We start from the raw sequence: 20,969 nt of genomic DNA, 5'->3' as shown, positions 1-20,969 counted from the left end.
TTTCAGAGCCCTGTTTGAGACAGCCTCAAAGGTGGCACACTTCTCCCTCCATGTACGTTAGATATCCCTGGTGTCCTGAACCTCAACGCCTGAGCAACATCAACACACTATATAAAAGGCCGCACTAGATGTTCTCAGCTTAGCAAAATGCATCCCAAAGCCTATTAGGGGTTTTCACCAGAAGTGTTCACGCTCTGCAAACATTAGGCATAATCTTAAAGGCTTGGGATTTCTTAAATGCTGCAAAAAGTGACTGGATTTATTTTTTTTAAATACATTTTTTTCCAGTTGAAAAAATCCTGACAGGCACCTATCAGAATACTGTCAAAACTCATTTCAGACTAAAAACTAACTGCAAGGTATTTAAGATAAACTTCTTAGAGCATGTGAAATAAGTGGCATTCACAATTGAAAGAAAGAGAAAATAAGACTTCAAAACAGAGCCTAGGGACTGACGCACAGTAGCAAGTGGGAATGACAAATCCCCGTCCACCTGGGGAGGAGGAGAGATCTGGGGGTGCTGACAGAGGTACCTGTCCCACAGGCTAGCGACAGTGAAAAGAGTGGATGGGGCAAAACACCCCACTATGAAGGGAGAAAAGGGTTTCTAAACTATTAGATTTTCAAAAGAGATTGACAGACAGTGCTTTATCTGGCAGGTAGCCTTACTGTGTAAGCATTTAAAAGGAAAGATTGTGAGAAGAAAAAGAAACCATGTTCGGGTGTGGGGAATGCAAGGGAAGCCCTGCCCCAGGGACACAAGCATGGTTCAGCAGAAAAGCCCTAGCCCTGAAGGAGTACCTGCACAGCCTTTCCAAAGCTGGATGATTGCTAGCAGCACAGCAAGAAAAAAAACAGCTATGAGATGAATGCGTGGAAGTCTCACCACTTCTTGAGGTGGTCCCATACTTTTGAGAATTATCAGTGAAATACAGTGTAACTAGTTACACTAATCCTTTACATTTGTTAATAAAGTTCAAAGGGAGAAAACCATAATGAATTCATTGTGCTAGGCTTTGCAAATGGATTCTTAAAAGCATACTTTGAGATACAGTTTACTAAAAATAAATATTAGCTTAACACCAGTGGAAACTGAAAAGGGGTTGCAAACCTTGTTTTCTCACATGCAGCCTGACCCAGGGCATGTGCACAGAAGAACCATAAATTAATGCAAATTAAAACCAGTTTCTTCACTGCCTTTAAAAAACGTGTTTGCTGTTCTTGAAAGAACAAGTAATCATGTATCTCCAGTTTATATCCAGCTCTCACTGTGCTGTTGTAATGATAATGACCCTAATCAGATTGCTGTCACCACAGTCAACTACTCCTCTTGGCATGAGGAGTTGACAAGGAATCAAAAGCAAAGCTTTCCTCTGCCATGAAGACAGACTATAGCTTTGCAGGTGTTGGGGTATTCAATGATAGAAAATGCAAATGATTAATTCTGGAATATTAAGTCCAAAACACCTGAAATTACAGAGCATCTTGGGTTAAAGTTTAGAGAATTAGGGACCTATCTACAAGGTGGATCTCAGCCAGCAGGTCAGATCTAGCACTCCCATCCAAGACTCCAAAACAAGTCAAAGCTGAAACGTAACTTATTTTCATCTGTGCTATTTTAGCAGTGATGAGATGTATCAAGAGAGTAAGTCTGCACATAGTGTAAGATTTTCCATTTAAATTGCAAACTAGGAGACAAGAGGCAGGTGCAGACAGACCACATGCACATGAAAGGAGATAATACCAGTCAGGGTGAGGCTTGGAGCAGTGCCCTTTTTTTTTTTTTTTTAAGGCCAAAAAGCAAAGCTGTGTTTAAACTAATAGATCTGAAAGACAGCAATTGTGGTTTTACAGACATTTATGAGAAGCTCCGGCCCAGTATAAAAAGTGAGCAGTAGAAGCTGTAGTTGACTGAAGGATGATCTAAATACATCCATCTTTTAAACCTGACTGATGGGTGGTAGGGTGTGGTCACTTTGCAAGGTGCCTTCAAAGTGAAGAAGCCAATTTTAAATTTCACAGAGAAAAAATAAAATTAGCAAAAGAGATGCAAAAAGTGACAATTAGGACAGAGGGCAGGAAAACAGGTGCAAGAGCACAAATTTGAAATAAATACAAGTGTGGCAAGACTTTGTCAACAGCAGAAGAGAAAAGACTTTGAGGCTTGCAGAAAGGAAAGGGAAGGGGAAGAGCTGTGTCCTGAAGATGGGACAGATGCAGGCAGAATCTGCAAGACTCAGGACACTGATATGGTTGAGCAGATTTATGAGGATGAGCTGAAACAGACTGCCATTTCCTCTGCCCCTCTGCCCAGCTGGGATGTGCATTTGCCCTCCATCATATGCAGTGCAGTAGCTGAGGAGTAGAGATGTGTCCTGTTCAACAATCACTCCTGATGCAAAGACAGTAACCTCTGCAGAAGTGCCAGGGACTACCTGGGTGTGGGGCTTTTTTAGCAGCATCAGCTGAACCCATTGACTTACAAATTCCTGGTTACAACTGGGATGTGAGGCTTTATGAAGCCTTGCTTGAAGACAATGCTGAGGCTATGAGGTATTAGTAAAGGTCAGGAGGGTAGCAATTTTTGTAAGGCTTGAAAAAAGAAGGTGAAAGATCTGAGGAGTGACAGGAAAATAAGAGCTCTGCTTCAGTTACATTAAGCCTGAGTTGTTTGTAGTATTTTATTTTAAAAAAAACAACACAAACCCAGAGCAAAAATTTGAGTTGGGCAAAGGAGATTTAATACTACAGAGGAGAGATGAATCTGTTAATTGACTGTAGGAAGGATATGGCTGAACTAATGTTTGTGGCTGAAATTACACAGAAAGAGATGAGATGTTCCTGGGCAGAGCCTAGACGAGACTCTGTCAGATGTGGAAAGGAAGGTGAGGAAGACCCTCGAAATGCAGGAGAGGCAGGAGGAGAGGACAGCAGGGCAGGACTGAGCTGGGGAGGCAAATCCTCCCACACGCCATCTACAGGAGGAACGATCCAGCTGATGGCACTGAAAGCACTTAAGAATACCAAGCATCATGATGGCTGATCACACCTTTTTTTGGGGAAGATACAGAAGGGAGGTGTGTGAACTTATAAGTATTTCTATACCCACATAAAGCTGACAAGAAGAAACCCCTTCCCCTTCTAAATTAATTTTAAAACTTCACATCTTCAGTGATGATGTTCTGTAATCATTAACCATCTCCTGGTCTCTAATTAGCCACTGTTTACCAGCATCTCTCACAGTCAGTCACAGTAATTCAGTTGCCAACATGGCATACCATGGAGGATGGCCACAAGACCTCCAGCACTGCTTCGCTTCCCAGTGGTGCAGCCCACCCTTTGCAGGCACCCTCCTCGCCCTCTCCCCATGCAAATCCCCCTGAGCCCCTGCAGACCATAAGTCCGCTAAGCACATAAGAAGAGCAAGAGCATAAGTAGGCAGCCATATGCTCCCGTCTGCTGGGTAAGGACAGAAGGAGTAAGCAGCCCCCCCCCAAAAGATGCGGAACAGCAGCAGGATGAACTGCCTCAGGAGCTGTGACCCTCAGGGTCCAGCTAGACCATAAAAAGGAGACTGAGATCCCTCCATCAGCAACAGCCACTTCTCTCCACACTATCTTCTAGAAGCTCCTCTGATCCACAAGCGGGAAGGACTTGCACATGCCATATAATTATTTAGAGAGCAGCAAGGCACTTCTGACCTTACTCTCTTTGCATCTTGGTGATTTTGCATCTTTATTATCATTACTAAGGCATCGTAAGTTAGATGTTGAGTAAGAAATTAGAAGATCAAAGTAAAAAATTGTGCTTTTGGAAGCATCCAAGATCTCTCTCTTGATTTAGAGCATTTTTGCTCTGCTGTAATCAGGTCAGGTCTGTCAGCATTCTAATGAGAAATGTAAAAACGTATTTATGTCTTCTAACAAAGGAAAGCAAGATTAAATCCAGTTCAGTTTAAGATTTAGGGATGTTTTAAAAATTCTGTTTATCCTTCTCTTGGCGAATGTGCAGTTTGGGAATCTTCTCCTTTGCTAATATCTGATGCTTCAGGAAAAGGAGGAACAGCTTGCCCAGGGTGATGGCTGATCTGTCTGTGCTGCAGATGGTGGGACAGAAGGAAGAAAAAAACCCAAAATTTTCCATGCTACCTCCTCTTGATAATCCTTATCTTCTCCAAGATAAGCAGATACACTGTTTGTCATAAGATTATGTGTACTTTATAAAGTAAATTATGTTTGCTTCTCTGCCCCACTGCGTAATGAACCAGTTCCCCACCATAGCTCCTTTCCCATAAACTTAGGACAAGCCAGAGAACTCTCCCACCTACCATAATTCCAGTTATTCATTTTGTTCGTATAGATCAGAACTATACAAGAACATTTTACACCTGTAATTAACATTACAGAGTTCCTCCTAATTTATAACCATGTCAGCTGAGCCTAAGTAGTTATTGCAGACGTTTAACTAAGAGCAGTGCTGCTGAGATTAGGGCAAACACCACCTCCGCCCCTCTCTAATCTCATACAAGCATACAGAGAGGGCAAGTTCAGTTTCTGCTCTCACTCACGTCCTTCTGTGGGTCTGCCAGGAGCTGCCATGGCTCTGGATGTGCTCTGCCCATCCTCTCTCCCCTGCCAGAGGCCAGCACCTGGGCTAGACGGGTCCCAGGGTGCGGTACATGTACAAACCTTGCATCAGTTTTGAACCAAAGCCTCATCCTCACTGAGCTAGTGTTTTCACCGTAGCGCTAGCTGCACGCTGCTTTTTCCCTTCCCCTCCTGCAATACCGGGCACAGCTGTGATGACCAGCTGAACTGCTGCCCCAGAGGTAGCCGTGTTGCCCTGCACAGCCCACAGTCAGTAGAGCAGCCACTCTCAGAGGGTTCATGACAGTTCACACTGTGAAAGAAGTAGCTACATAAAAGCAGAGCCTAACTGCAAATATTTTATGGACATGTAGTATTTCCATGCACTACAAATCAATGTAAAAGATGTTTTCTTCAAGGGGCCTCATATAGACTGTGTTTTTAAAATGCATTCCCTCTGCTAAATATAAATCAGTAAGAGTTTTTGTTCTTCCAAAAGATTAACTAGCCTCAGTATTTTGGGATCTAATTCTGGAATACTTGTAGAGGTGCCAGCATTCTCTTCCAATTTAAATACAGTTTAATGGAAAGTCTATCCTGGGCATATTTTCCATGTACAGTGCAATAGCTTGGAAGTCTGAATATTGAGAGTTCACCAGAAAGAGAAGTAACCTGTCAAGGTTAAACTTTAGGTATTTGTCAGGACACGAAGGAAGGCAAGAACAATGGAGAGCAGGAAACAACCAAGCGTAAGAGTGGTAGAGGCAAGCAAATGGATCTGTTGAACCAAAATCCAAAAGATGGTGGAAAATGTTGGAGCCGCCATGCAGACAAAATGCAAGTTAGAGAAGCTGTGGTTCTGAACTCAAGCCCTTCAATTAGCTTTGAGTTATACCTGTGTAAAATCAAAGATGTGCCTCTAGACTCAAGATGCCAAATTGGGTCCGCAGCAGGCTACTCACACTGCATATTTACAATATAATGAGCTAAATTAGGATGCTGTTCTTTATACTCCCTCTGTCACCAGTGGAATGAGATAGGGTCTTAAGAGGATCTCTGAATAAAGAGCATCTCTGCAACATGCTTCTCATCTGGATCATCAACAGGAGGATGCTCTTCCACTGCTCTACCATTCATCCCAGTGCATGAGACTATTCACTAGGGATGCAAAACACTGTGGCCAAAAATCTCCTGTGTCACCTCCCATATCCTAAGTGTCTGGTTTAGCACAGCTCTCTAATCAGAAGCCACCTCTCATCAAGAAAGACAAAAGTCCCGGGCTGGAGATGCCATCCAACCTTGCTCTCTGCAAAAATTTTGACTTTTCCAAGTGTCCCTGGAATAAGGCAAGTAAACAGTAAGACCATGGAATAGCACAGGCTCCCCAACACAGGACAGAAAGCAGGAACATCTCTGCAGAGACAACATTTGCAAGAAGGTGGTATGGGTGCTGGACTCTTATTTGTAGCTCCAAGGCAGAGAACAAAGACTGCTAGAGGGATGCCTCTAGAAAGAGCCTGGAAAACACTCCAAGACAGGGCCAGCACCATTCATGTCACAGCAAACTCTAGAGTTGCACTGGCTGAAATATCCCTGAGATTATAGCAGTTTAACCCTCAAATACTATAAATTCCTCAAAGCCACAAAAACCTTAGAGACCAACACGCTAGGTGAGCTTAGACCACAAGGAACAGCAGAGAGCTTCTTCCTCAAGAGCTCATGGGCTCAGTCATGCTGGGGATTCAGCATCCACATGTGATTTCTGTCTTTGTAAATACCTGTCTCTGAGTACAGCACAGGTACACCCAGCACAGCCCTGATGTGTTCCTGCCTTACAGCAGAATGTCAGCATTCCTTTCAGTTCAGAAACACTGTTGAAAACTTTTGACTGCAGTTGTGAAATCTCCAGTGGCTTCGTTGCCTCTTCTGCATTTGGCTGCTTGAATTTATTGCAAATGTCATATGTGTATGCCCTCGCTTTAATTTAGCATTTGGATGGATCAGGATATATATCACAGAGTCTGTTCTTCTACTTCTCCTCTTACCCAGCTAGACAGTGTAGATTATGTTTCTCATTCAGTACTACATACCATGAAGTTTTATGCCAGAATGCCACTTCTAAAGTATTTCAGGAAGAAGTTTTTCTTCTAACATCCATGACAGTGGAGTGTGCTTTTTTTCCTAATATAAACCATCCCTATAAAGTCACTTTGAGGTACTGTAAAGTTGGGTCATTTCGTGTGTAGTCTTGTTTAAAAACGCAGTGCTCAAGTCATACCTGTTTCACACTCTTCCTCTTTAAGTCCCCTGCTATTGTTCCTTGCAGTGTCTCTTGAGAGCATTCCTGCCAGAAGTAGCTCCTTACTCCATCCGTATTTAAAACTTAACAAGCACTTCTGAGATGTAGTGATACTTTTTTGGAGCCCAAGTGGTGCTCTGCGTAAATGCTCCTGTTGCCTCCTTTCAGTGGTTTAATTGCACCATCTCCACTGATATCTGCCTGCAAGTGCACGTGAAACAGTTTGCCTCCAAACCCAAGAGCCAGCACTCCCCTTCCTAAGAGAGCAGCCAGGGACACCCCCCGGTGACAGTTTGGCCAAAGGACAATGTCCAGCTACAGATGCTCCTGTGATGGAGATCTTCCACCACTCAAGGGGGACACAAGAATTTCCAGACTGCCACAGCGTCCGTTCTGCAACTGCATTGCTCTCATCAACTGGGGCTGAGGGTCTGCCCACGTTCCCCCAGGAGCTAGCTGAGTGAGCATTTAGTTCTGTCTAAGGACAATTAGCCAGCCTCTGAATCTTTTGCAAAAACCTTCTGGTGTTGATATCCTCATATTCAGCCATTGCTTTTTTTCCTTTCTGCAGATTGGTGGCTGTAGATACACTGTCATCCAGTATGTCTTCCCTACGTCTTTTTTTTGTCTGTTCTCATTTCTTTCCAATCAACAGAAAACTCTCTTTTTCAGCACAAGAAAATTGCACTGCTCACGTTGTTGTCAGTATAGTCTCCAAACTATTTCCACCCACACCAGTTACTCAAATATCAAAGATTTTCATTCAATATAAAGCCCAAAAGCAAACCTAAAGGGAAGCTCTTTAAACACACATCTGCTGAGGGTCTCCTGGCTGCAGGGTTTACGTCGTTGTGAAATGGAACATGAACTTTCTTTGCTCACAAAGGAAGAATGCACCTGAAATCCTAGCCTTGCTACACACTGACTAGATCCAAAAGATACCAATTCCAGCGGATTTTTTCCTGACTATGTTTGGCAGCAAATAAATCCTTAAACTATGGGGTTCTTAGAGCTAGCACCTTATCAGGCAGGTGAAAATTTACTATTGCCTTTACTATTTAGCCATGTTTAACACATTTAAATGTTTCGGGATTACAGGAGCTATGTGCTGCTTCCTTGAATTCCCCCTCCACCATTTCTCTATTCAAACCCTCCTTTCTTCTCCCTCATCTCTCCCTCTGCCCATTTCCCCTTGAAGAAAACTCAAAGAACACACAACCTTCCCCTCTGCTTGCTTTGCCATCTCTTCAACACATCTTCTTCCTCGTTCACCTCCCTTGTCACAAGCATTAGTTTCTCAGCCACTTTCCTCTTTCACATCTTCCACTTCCTTCCCTGGCCTCACTTATCCAGAACACTTCCCTTTCACTTAGGTTTACTTTTTTCTTTTTTTTTTTTTTTTAATCTCTTGCACTCTCCTGGTTTGTTCCCCTCAAGATAGACATGCCTTGTATCTTCTCATTTAAAAAAAAACAAACCAAAACAAAACACCATACCTCTCCTGAAACATAACAGGTCCTAGTGATTAACTGAGGCTTCTCAATCTCACAAATCAGATGGATTTATTTTGGCAGCCCCCACTAGTTAATCTGTGAGGTATTCCTGTAAAGTAACTTGCACTGGGTACTAAGTGAGGTTACAGAGTTTTTCATCAAAATGGCATTTTTTCAGGTGCATTGCTGGGATTAAAGCATGAGAGCTCCCACCACTGAGCTGTTAAACTTCCAGCCTACCTGGCAGAGTGGCATGAGGGACAGAAGTAAAGCTGCCAGCCCAGCGCAGGACACCAGCTCTGCTCTCCAGCAACTTCTCACTGCACAAATAGAAGTTATAACCAAGGACTTTTGCCCAGACCAGAAAGGTCTCCAGTAGCACTAGAAGCGTTAGCCACCACACAATGAAATTATAACTTTTTTTCCAGGAAAATAATTTAAGTGCTGCTGAGATGAAACCAGGAGAAAGGGCAACATTTCTCCCTTTACGCAAGTTTGGCCATTCACGCACTCATTCCTTCATTAATCTGCACTTTCTGTACCACAGTTACAAGTAGAATCTAAATTACTGACTTTCCCACTCTCATCTGGCTCTGCAGCACATGCTTGAACACGTTTAAACACACTCTACCAGTAATGAACTCCGTTTCTTTAGCAGACCAGCATCTGAACCTGGACCACTGAATTAAAACATGAAACTTCAACAGCCAGTCAGGGCATAAAGTTACAGTTTATTTTAACAAAGATAAACAGCATCCCAGTTGCTTATTCCAAAGAAAAAGCATGTATACTATTCCATCACCCTATTCCATCCTAGCAATTCCACTGCCAGACCCACGGAGATATTACTTAACATTTTGCTATAAATAGCTGCTGGAGTAGTCCATACAGGAACTTGTTTTCCTTAGCATCTGCTACAACAGGTCAGCCAGTAAAAGACCAAGGCTGTCAAATCCTTATTGCCTGAGAACAAGAGTACGTAGAGATGTTTTATTTCTTTAAAAGTGATCCTACCTGGTAGCCACCCCGTCATGCTGAATCTCAAAGACAGAAGAGATGGGCCATGCCCCCAAACTGTTTACAGTCTGCATACAAGAAAAGAACCAGCAAATAAATGGGACTAACACGAAGATAACTTTGTAAGTAATACTATGTTTTATCTGAATTTAATTTGATTTGAATGAATCTGTCAGGACATGTGTTGTTCAATACCTACAGCCAATGTAATTCCTTGCACCAGAGGACAGCGGGAGGTGACTTCACACTTCTGTCACCATAACAGAATATGAAAGAGCTCCAGTCCTCTGATTTGCATAGGCAAAAATACACTTCAAACTATAAACTCAAAGGCTTTTCATTATAAGCCCTCATAGAAGTCCCATAAACTTTCATTATTATTTTCTTATGACTTGGGTAACGGAGTCATATTGTAGAAGAGACTACCCCAGTGTTTCTTGTGAGAGGGCGCCAAGAAAACTTTTGCCACCCTTAGCTTAGAAATTGTGTTAACACCAATGTGTGCAAGCTGTGCAGAAGAAAACTTCCCAATGATTCAGTCTTCAGCCATTTTATACTGCTGCAGACTTACTCACATGACCTTTCCTAACTCAGATGACCAGTTTCCATTTACTGAAGTTGGGTAACATATAGCAGGTGACTCGGGAGCAACATCATGATGACAAAAAGATGACTGCAGTTCTAAATAGCTAAAGGAATAGAGATGTGCTAGAAAAGCAAGACAGCTTGGAATAGGAACAACACACTGTTTTAAAATTCATGCAAAAGGACATCTTTGCATATTGGGGTATTGATAAGAGCAGAAAGAGGAAGAAATTTGATGTCACGCGATTCAGAGCATTGTTCCTGATGTAGCCACATTCATGGCGTGACTGCCTTGAAGGTCATATGTGAATAGGAAACAAGCCTAAAGGGCTCAGAGAGCTTTATTCTCTTGGTGGAAAGACACCTACACTATTTCAGAGAGCAAGGACCAATTAAGTGTGGAGGCCAATTCATTCATCCATTTTCCTTGCTCTTTGTAGCTTGAAAAATTGTGGAAAATCCTTTAGTTTTTGTCCAGCTAAGGGGCATTTCTTCTGACAACAAAGACCACTGGATTTTATTTTTTAAGTCTGTAATTGCACCTGTTTCTCTAAGCCACAGCACTGAATTATAATTTAATAAGAACCACACTGCATCCCTGACAGATGCTCCGTCCTAGAGAGATGCAGCTGTTGAACTGGAATCTGCAAATCCAGACCTCTGCGCCATGAAGCATTTCCCTGATTAGTTTTCTGCACCTAAAAACAGATCTCAATGCATAATCTGAACCTACTGCTGTAAATACAGTACATAGAAGAAAAACAAAAAATATTTGTAATCAAACTGAAGTTGCACAAATCCAGAACTGGTATCAATCTTTATTTTTTTCCCAGAGAATGCACTGCAAAATCACTTCTCTGGACTACTGGAGTTATTTAAGGTAACTTGCACATATTTACACTTGATTACAGCTGCCCACACAACACTACACACCTCCTCCTACATCAACTGAGCTAGCAGTACCAGGCACACATATGTCATAAAACTACCGCTTCTGCCCCACGCTAAAAACAAAATGGATAAAGTCAGTCCATGAGGGTTCAAGCACAGATTTCCCAAAGTGTAGGATTAAGAGAAAATGCAAAGTGTGTACTGTCATGTATATATAGCCAATGAATCTCAAAAGATTCCACTTATCACATGCTAAAGAACTTCTCAGTCTCCTTCAAGCAAGTACACTGATCAGTCTGAAGCTGCAATCAGCTTGGGATGAGGCACGACATGGAGTCCCCAGTGAGCAGCTTTGCTGTATGCGTGTTCAGATCAGAAAAGTCTCTGTGGGATAACTCACAAGTGGGTAAAGACAGCTCAGGTAGTCACTTTACAGATAATGGGATAGAAACACCTTCCAGCAAAATCACTGAGGTACCAGATCTCTGGTTAAAAGCATTAAGAACTGCAGTTATCTCTTGCAAACATGCTGAATGACTTTAACGCTCTTTCAAATCTATTTGTAGGACATTTGCAAGATATTTCTCTGCATTTTAACCTTTCTACCATAGGAATAGATAACCTGAATGTTTTATCCTTTGTATGACAAATGCCATCTGCCTAGGAAGGATACAGGGAGCTATAATCACTGCATCTCCATTTCAGGAATTCAATTCTAACATGATCCAAGATCTTCTACCACATCCCAAAGACAGACTTGCCCCCTTTCCCACCTAAACCTGACTGCTAGAAGCCATGTACAGAATAGCACAGGTCAAGGAGAGTAAGATCATTTTACAGTCAGTCACCATACAAAATCCAGGCGATGAGATACAGTGACATGATAGCTCAGTATTGAATCACCTGCCTTTGCTCAAGCAATAAAGCCTTGGGCTGGACAGAAAGGAGACAGGTTGTCCAGGAACATCCGTGCCACTTGATCAAGGTCTCTTTAGATAATTTTGCAAAGCCACTGATGGACAGAAGGATTAAGAGTAACTAGAAGGACAGCAGCTCCTACCATGCCACCATGCTGCAGCTCCAGCTCTATGTAAGATGGACCAGCACCCATCAGAACTCCCAAAGTTGCACCTCTTCTAAATGCCTAGCTTCAGAATCGGAAAACAAGGCAGCAGCATGAGTGACAGCCTCTTTCCCTTTGGAGATGAAAAATCAGAGGGTGGCACTGAACTACTTTAGGATAACCAGAAAAATAAATTGAGCAATTTTCCTTTTCTAAGTTGCATGAAATTCATGGCATCAGTAATGTCTTTGTAAAAGGAATTAGATTCTTAAGGCTCTATTTATATTTGATAATCTGATTCTATTTGGTGTGCAAAGACAGAACTCATTTTGATCTGGGATGCTTCAGTTCATTATAGACACCAATATATTTCAATCTTCCAGAGAGACTTTTTGCTTTTAATTTTGTTTTTTATCTGTCTCTGTCAGCTGCCATTTTTTAACCTTTGAAAAATACCATTTCTTGACAATCCTTACGACTCCCGTCAGTCTCCCAACAGCCCTAGGGAAAAGTAAGGTTTTATTTAACGTACTTTTAGTGAATATTAAAGATAGGCAGATCATATCTTTTTGTAGCTTCCAAAACTCTCCTCCCAAAAGCCCTTTCTCTTGTCTCTCCTCGTCCCAAAAGCTAAATCCAATAAGACAATTGTCTTCCTTCTGACTGAAAGTCTGATCTGTGCAACAGAAGCTAAAATCCAGGATTTATCTCATTCAAAAACTCTATCCCCAATGCCCTTGCCAAGTTGCCATTTGTTCAGTTTTCTAACATTTCGTTTTTCCAAGCAAGAAAAAGTAAAATCATGAAGATATTTTCCTCAAGTGTTTACCGGAAATCTTTACAGTAGCAACCAATCCACAGCATTTAGGCCAGAGCTGTGACGAATGCCTGTTGAGCTGCAGCACTTAAACCACTTGCATTTTAAACAGCAGTTTGTCAAGTGATGTTAATTATTTGGGAGGTCTCTGCTCCTAGAAACATAAACATTTCTTTTTATACCGATCACATTTTCTTTTCCATGTGGTGCTTCCAGCAGAGACTGAAATTAAAATGGCTTCTTTGTGTGACACGGTGTGGTTTACAGCTCAGTTCCCCCTCTACACTTGCAAGCAGGGGGTAGCATCGCAGCGGGCCCTTGCTAGGACCTTCCTCATCCTTGCTTTGCAGGTGAAGACCTCCTCTCCACAGTGGAAGAGCTCTCCCAGGCTCAAACCCATCCACCCTCCCTGAGGCTACACAGCTTCCCTCTGGCTGATTACACAGGTCTGGGACTTGCAGTAGTCTGAGGATCAGAAAGCAAAGCAAAGGGCTCCGTCACTAGGAAGCACCTCAGGAACAGAATAGGCCCTTGCAGGAGTCAGAGTCAAAACAAACCCCAACCTCCAGACCTGCCAAGGTGCAACTCAAACACAGGCATATGCTTCCTTCAAAGCGCCTCCCGGTTCAACCGGCACTGCTTTCGAGGTTGCAGCCTTAATGCCTGAGCTCTGCCTAAGCCAGGCTACAGGCCTGACAGACACTTGAAAAACACATTTGCAGTCCTGCCCTGGTATCTCACAGCAGGTCTTGCTTTCCCTGACAAATCTGTTGGCCAAAAACTTCCAGTGTCATATCCACGGGGTGCCACGTGGCTGCACAGCAAAGTCTATCACAGAGAAAATATGGCAGTGTTAGAGAAAGTTTCATGAAATTGCATCAAGCAACCCAAAGACTACCTGCAGCAAGACTAAAACAGCGTGCTCAGAGCCACGCTGAGCCATCTGAAGTCAGTTGTGGGCACTTTCTCATACGGGCTCTGTGCACTTTGATCCAAAAGGCTTTCTCTCCAAAGGTAGTCAAAGATGGGACCAGTTTCTCCTATCCAGGCAAATTTCATAGAGAGGTCACTGCACATCCATCCTGCTTGCGACAAATGTTGGGTCTTCCTCTGTTCTCCAGACTTCACTGACAACGCCAGCCGTGAGTGACTTCCTGAGCCCTGGGCCCTAAAGCAGCATGTCTGGGTAGGTCACCTCAACGGACCAGCCTCACACAGCCCCCGCACAGAACTGCCACATTAGCTACAACGTGATGGGGCAAATCCAGACCATGGGTACTTGGTGTTACTTGAGCCTGCATGCTTCCCCTCCGTATTCGGATGTACTGACTGGTATAGGCAGAACACGATGTAAACTGAACCACAAAAAGGAGCTGATTTTCATAGCAAGGGACCTTGGTTTATCACAAAGGCTTCTCATAAAAAAGTGATTTTTAACTTGATGGACAGGGCAAGAACTCCAGATTTCTGCTGACACTGGCTGTTGGGGGAAGGCAACCAGAGGCACACTGTTTACATTCTGTGTCATGTTTATTAATGTATACAGCTTTTACTGCGTCCCCTTTTACTAATTTCCCTTTTTCTTTAAAATAAAAGTGCTATCAACATTTCTAACAGGAAAAAATATGCTCATGCATCCAATCAATTATCACAGCTCTCTGAGCCCACCTCCCTTGCTGTGCTGTCGAACCCCACAGTATATCTCAGACAACCAAAGGACTCCTCTCCCCAGCCCTACCAACTGCAGTCATCTTGAATGTTATTTTTAATGCCAACGAACTACAGTGTCCCTTCAAGAGACGATAGAGGACAGCATCAAGGAACAGAAATACTGGAGAGACTAACTCAAGAGCTAGAGAAGGTGGCTCTGACTCATTTTGAACCAGCTTTACTCAGATAAATACGTTTTCAAAGCAAAACATTCTTAGATGGGGGGGGATAGCCAGGGAGTAAAATGAACGGACAACACCGCTGATAGGGAGCAACTCTAGAGCACAGCAGAGAGATACGCAGGGCTGCAGCATATGCTCTGACCATGGGCACCTGTACCACAAGGCTTGCAGCTGGCAGCCACGCTCTTACAGTCTCTGGGAGGCAAGATCTCTCCCGACCTCCAGCTCAGTACCCTGCTGAGCCATCAGTAATCCCTGCCAATTCCCGAGGGCAATCGATCAGGATCAATGCTTTGCTTTCACTTTCCAGGAAACTCCCTTTCCCTTAGTCTTAATCCTTTTTCAGATTGATCTCAATGCAACCATCTGCATGTATGGATATCATTAATGTAAAATTCTTTAATGAAATGAAAGCAGTCCCTTCAATTTTGAGATATATGTCTAGAGGCCACCTCTTCTTAATTCCTGCTAGATGGTAATTGTATTTATTTAGCAAATTTATTTTATACTATTAACCACATGGATCTTCTGGCTGCTGGAGTACTTGTTTTGATTAAGCATGCAAATGATTCCCTAGGACACATCAAAGGATCCTACAAACCTTCCTGAAGAGACACATGATACCTCTAAATTAATTGAATGATAGCTAAACAGATCACCCATAATTCTTAAGAAAACAGGCGTTAAGTAAGGAAGACGGGAAGACCGGAAGACGTGAAGAAGAATCAAGAGGTAAGAATGCTTCCACTTCAAAGAGGGAGACGATCAAAGAGGAGACAAATAAGACAACAAAATCTGACAAAAAACATTCAGTCCCTAGGTCCCACCAGAACAGAGCATCAATTCATCACAGAAAAACTAACACAAAAGTGCCATGAAAGTAAAGGACAAAATGAGAACGGAGATGCTTTCTGCTCTCACCACTTGTAGCAGGACCCCTACAGTCAAATACTACCACAGTTGATGAAAAAGTGATTTGCTTTTCATGATAAATATAACAGTTTTCAAGTATAAACATGGTTACCCATTAAAACTCTATATACAGAGGTACTACACACCTCATTTTCAGAAGTGTTGTCAGCATGCAATACACTTTACTATCAGCCACCTTTGGATGTTGGCAGGTGACCTACAGGTCAGAGGCATGAACCGAAATAATCTCTGGAAGCTCCACTTTTAGCAAATGCCAACACTGCCTTGGCACCCTGCCCAGGGTCTTCTGCACCAGTTAATCCAACCCTGAGCAGGATTAATTTCTCACAGACACACACACACTCATTTGCTTTCAGGGCTATATACCAATTGTGCTGAAAGCAAAAGGAGTTTAGAAAGAGCCTTTTCTCCCCAGTTCTATATCAGTTCTCAACAAGTAATTGCAGAATATGGGAGACGTTAACCCCCTAGTGAGGCTGATCCCATCACCAGCAACTCCATCAAATGAGAAGTTACCCCAAAAACTAGGCAATAATTTAGAGATGATAAGAATGCAAAACAATTTGCAAAGAAATCTCACTAACGATTGGTGTTGTCAGGCCTCTGTTTTTTCATTATTGTTGTTTCTTGTTTCGTCTTGGATATTTGCAGTTTTAATTAGGTATAAGAAGATGGAAACTATTAAATGCAAAGGTGCATACAGCAGTGTGGCGTGGAGTACGTTGTTTAGTGATATTAACTTCCAGCATGAAATGTGATATTTTGAATGGTCACTGCAGTATAGACAATGAATATATAGTGAGAAACAAAGCATGTGGCTGATTTCAGAACTTGCATATAGATATTACCATTCACTACACTACAATGAATTAAGAGGAAGACAAAAACAGAGCTCTATTGTGCAAAGTAAGACTAACGACGTTGCATACAGTAGCTATTTTACACTAGGGAAATGGCCTCCACCCTCTGCTATTCTCAAAGCAGCAGCTCAGCAGCTCTCCCCAGGGCTGAGGGCTTCCACACAGCACCTGAATATCCCGTACCTCCGGCCAACGAGTGTGAGCCAGGCCCAGAAATTGTTCATTGAGAACAAAACACAGAGGAAGGACAATGCCAGTGCTTCACACGTCTTTTGCACAGGAATAAGCAGGAAAGTCTATAGAAAATAAGATCCGGATGTAATGGGAAATGAATCCAGCCAGCCACCCAAAAGTTATTGCCCTACAGCATGGATGGAGTCCTGCCACATTGCAACTCCTGCTTCCCTCTCCCTTTCTGCAGCACAACCACACAACTGTGGCTGCGCTGCTGACCAGGCCTATACACGTGGTAAGGGCAAAATCTGGCCATGCGTAATACTTATATGGGCCTCTGTATACACCACACAAAGGCACCCTAGGCATTATTTATATTGTATCCACAATTTACAGAGCATCATCTGCACGCAGCTGAAAAACTCATCCATTCAAACTGAAAATCATATCTGTCAATCAATATTGCTTCCCAGGATAAAAAGCTGATGTGCTCTCACTAGGGACTTCTTTGCAACGACATCGATGCCATACATTTACAGTTTGGAAAATGTGGCACCAGATATATTTTTCCCCGCTTCTTGTAAAAATATTCCACTGCAAAATACTGATGAATGCCTGTGCTGTAATTAAAACAAAAATAAAATTAAGTCATGCAATGAGGGACTTAATAGTAATTATGACTTGTAGGGTGGAAGGTTATTGAGCAAATGTGCAGGTACGTACAGACTCACGTATTCCCTGCACATGAATTAATCCACTGTGTAAGCTCTAGCTAGTCAAAAGCCCTCTGAAGAGATGCATACAAGTCAATCACTAACCTCTGCACGTCTACATACACTGAATCTCTCTTCCAGCACAGTGCAGCAGCTTACTTGGCTAAACCATCACTTTGTGTCAGTTTGGTTCCGAGTGAAAGAGGAATAAAAAATACTTCAGTGGGTTTATTTCCTCAGACAGAAACTCCTGGACTTGGCCCAGTAAAATTAAGAATAGGATCTTCCACAAATAGTTTCTTGCTCATAGCCTTAAGGAGGAATTAAAAATTACTGCAGTAGGTGACAGTTAAATCAAACTCATAACAAGAACATACATATTATGACATATGCATCTATTAGATATGTTTCAAACATGATTAGGTAGCAAGTATCTTAATATAAATATTTAGTAAATTCTGCCTATGTTATAGGAAGACCATAGTATACAGTCATTCTTGAAGAAACCAGCCTCAGATGAAACACAAGCAACCATATTAAATTTCCTGTTACAATATTGTTAAAGCAAACAACAAGCAATCATATTAAGATTTCCTGTTTAAAATATGTATAGATATTACTTTTTTAAATAGCAAGTAAACATCCTGTCCATCAAGGTTGTGTTACCTTTGAACTTCCTATCTCAACTTTACTTTTCTTTGCATAGAGAGCTCTGGAAAGCACCCCAAGGGCTTCTGCGGATGACGGTGGGAAAGGGAGAGGGAATGGGGAATAGGAGCAGAGACTGTCAGGGTGCCAAGTGCAGGGTCACAGATGGAGACTGTGAGTGCACTTCAGCACTGCACATCATTTCACAGAGAAGAGTGACCAGCTCCCATGTCCCAACATGTCAAGCCATCAGATGCCTCATTTCAAAAACAAAGGTGCTGCCTCTCATGGTACAAGGCCATTGGGGTTTGTTTGCTTGTGAGCAATGAAGCTGGAGGTGGGTCTCTCCTGGAAAGCTCAGGCAACTGATCCTTCAGTGACCCAGGTTCAAAGCTTATTTTTCTTCCCAGTCCCATCAGGTGGGACACTTTCCTTCAGGTGACTCAGGGGCCATTCAGCACCCACTAACTTCACCATTAGGACAGACTAGTGCAGCTCTCCTGCACTGCCACTGTATTAATGGGAAAGCAGGGTTTTCACTCAGGCAGATGCCTGTCCATGCAAACACGCATGTACCTCACTGTATGGCTCAGATGGGATCAGCACAGCACCACCTTGCAGGGCTTCACACAACAGACCTGAGCAGCAGCACAGACTCAGGGACATCCAGCGTCACCACCACCGACCCACACATCGCTGCGCATGATGCATCACCCACCCATGGCTTTCCTCCTGCCAAAGGATACCGAGAGTCCTCTGCCCAGCAGGAATGCTGCGTAGCTTAGCTTTGCTGTTTGAAAGCAGACTGGTGGGTGAAAGAGGGTAAAATGATGCCAGGTGTTCCTCATCATGACAGTCTGTGTATGGTTGCACTCAACTGCTATAAACCTCTGTCCTTATATCAGAGCACCTACAGCTTTTAAACATCATCACCCTGATTTTATGCTTTTCTGAAAGGGTGCCTCCCTTATAAAGCCACTTCAGGAGCTTTTGTCCCAAATTACTTTTCCAACCCCTGCCAAGGTCAGGGTGGGCTCCAGAGGAGTCAGAGACCCAGGGTACCTCTCTGGGCACGCATCTTGTGGAAACCAGCTGCCTCCCCAGAACTAGCTCAGCAGAGCCACAAGCAGCCAGCCTGTGCAGTATCTTCCCATCTGAGCTAATTTTCAGTGAGATTAGATTACTTAGGTGCTTGTGAAAATTCCAGCCCATCCTTGCAACAGAGAGGTCACCAGAAATGTCTGGAGGACATGAATTTATGTTTTACCTGTGCTTTCTAAAAACAAAGGATGGCAGCCCCCAGGGCTGTCAATACAACTCTTCTCAGTATCCTTACAGTCATTTTCAATTATGCTTCAGAGAAATGGATAAGGTTTCAGTTCTCTTTCCCTAGCTATTCTGAGACACATCTGAAACAGAAATATTCAACAGAAAGATGGAACTGGAGGAACGGTAGCCACGGAAAAACCACAAGTGCAGATGCAGGCTATTTTTGTTAAATGTGCTTTGTTGCATGACTTTTTATGATTATTTTTTTAAAATATGATGCATGTCCATTTTTTTTCTAATACATCACTGTGCTAAACACAGCAGTGCATTACCTCTGAATATAAAAAAGCCTGTAGCCCCTCTGTATGAAGAGGGAAATTTGAGTTAATTACCCACATCTCCTCATTAGTGTGCCTCTTCCAGCAAAATAAAAATTAAAGAGAAGCACACTAGCTGGAGTAGAATCGCTGAAAGGCAGAAGTTGCAGGATTACTGTTCAGTGCGCTGTCGTCTGCAGGCAGGAGAAAGCAGGAATGCCAAGTCCCTGGCATACACAGGAAACATATATAACTATTATTCTTTCCCATTTTTTTTTCAAATTCATTCAAATAATGCTTCAAAGGGGAAAAGGCACTTACAGTCACAAATATGGTCAGGCCACAGAAACTTCAGAATACAATGAACAAATAAAAATCTCTATTGAGATGTGCTTGCAAAGTATCTTTAGGAAGAAAGTAATCTACTTCCTAACTATGTCCATTTGTTCCTTAAACTACAGGGTTTGGACCTGGTGGAAAATATGAGAAGACTGTTAGGAGAATATTCACAGCCTAAGCCTATATACCTCACGCATCTCTATTCAAAGGATACGAGATACTCCAAGCCCACGCGATGCTTTACCTGCGTCCTTCATACCCATATTTACTACTGTAACAAGGAAGTGTCTCTGAAAATGCATTCATACCGCACCAAACACGCAGCACATTTACTACATCCAGAGTTAACCGGAACATTTCAGAGCAATAGGCAAGTTTAACACTAAGGAGTGCAATATTCTTGCAGAAGTATTTATGGCATGAGATTTGTGCAGACAGGGACATGGCTAGTATCGCACGTTGCCTATAGATTCAAATTCTGGTTTAACGTTGGCCTGTGCAGGATATTCCAGATCCTTTCCAGCTCCCCCCTCTCCCCCGCTTTACATTAGCCAGCAAACGCAGGCAGCAGCTTGCACTCAGCGGCTTTAGCTTCGTCTAAAACCAGTCAATTCAAACCAACGTTCATTCCAAGCCGTATCAATTAAAAACGAAATAAACCAGAATTTGTGTTAAGAAGAAACTGGCGGTGGAAAGGAAAAACAAGGTGACTATTTCGAGAGCCTACCAAGCTGCCCTGCAGTAACCTTTACCATCGCTCAGCTGGTGTTTCCCGGGGGGGCTGTCAGACAGCACACACCCCGACACAGTCACTTTCTTTTCTCCCCCGAGCGCTCCCCGCACGGGCAGGTTCGTGTCCGCCCCCCGGCCGCACGGCCAGCGCAGCGCACACCCCCCGAGCCGCGCTGCCGCCGGGAGCGGGATGCTCCGGGAGCGCCGCCCGGGCAGCGCCCGCATCCCCCCGCCGCCCCCCGCTCCGCTCCGCGCCGCGGCGGAGGGGTGGCGGCGGGTCGGTCCTTACCGTAGAGGAGGCTCCTCGTCACCTGCCCCCCCATGGCCGCGCAGCCCGGCGG

General features: G+C 43.3%; 1 protein-coding gene across 3 annotated transcripts in view; it reads right to left on the bottom strand.

Annotated features, from left to right (window-relative positions):
* The window catches only part of NEURL1 (neuralized E3 ubiquitin protein ligase 1), a 100,141-nt gene that overhangs the window by 75,560 nt on the left and 3,612 nt on the right, over window positions 1–20,969 (bottom strand). The window contains exon 1 of one of the 3 annotated variants that reach the window (XM_026851600.1): window positions 20,918–20,963. The exons of 1 other annotated variant lie outside the window; for it this stretch is intronic. In XM_026851600.1, the coding sequence (XP_026707401.1) occupies window positions 20,918–20,951 (34 nt within the window). In that variant the 5' untranslated portion in view covers window positions 20,952–20,963. Of the gene's footprint in view, window positions 1–20,623; window positions 20,667–20,917; window positions 20,964–20,969 lie in introns of those variants that run through there. One more of the 3 variants, XM_026851603.1, reaches the window with a different exon arrangement.

This window comes from Athene cunicularia, assembly GCF_003259725.1.
Source record: "Athene cunicularia isolate RWA chromosome 6 unlocalized genomic scaffold, athCun1 chr6_part1, whole genome shotgun sequence".
NCBI lineage: Eukaryota > Metazoa > Chordata > Aves > Strigiformes > Strigidae > Athene > Athene cunicularia.
The sequence above is the reverse complement of the archived record's forward strand: the minus strand, read 5'-3'. Positions and strand labels throughout refer to the sequence as shown.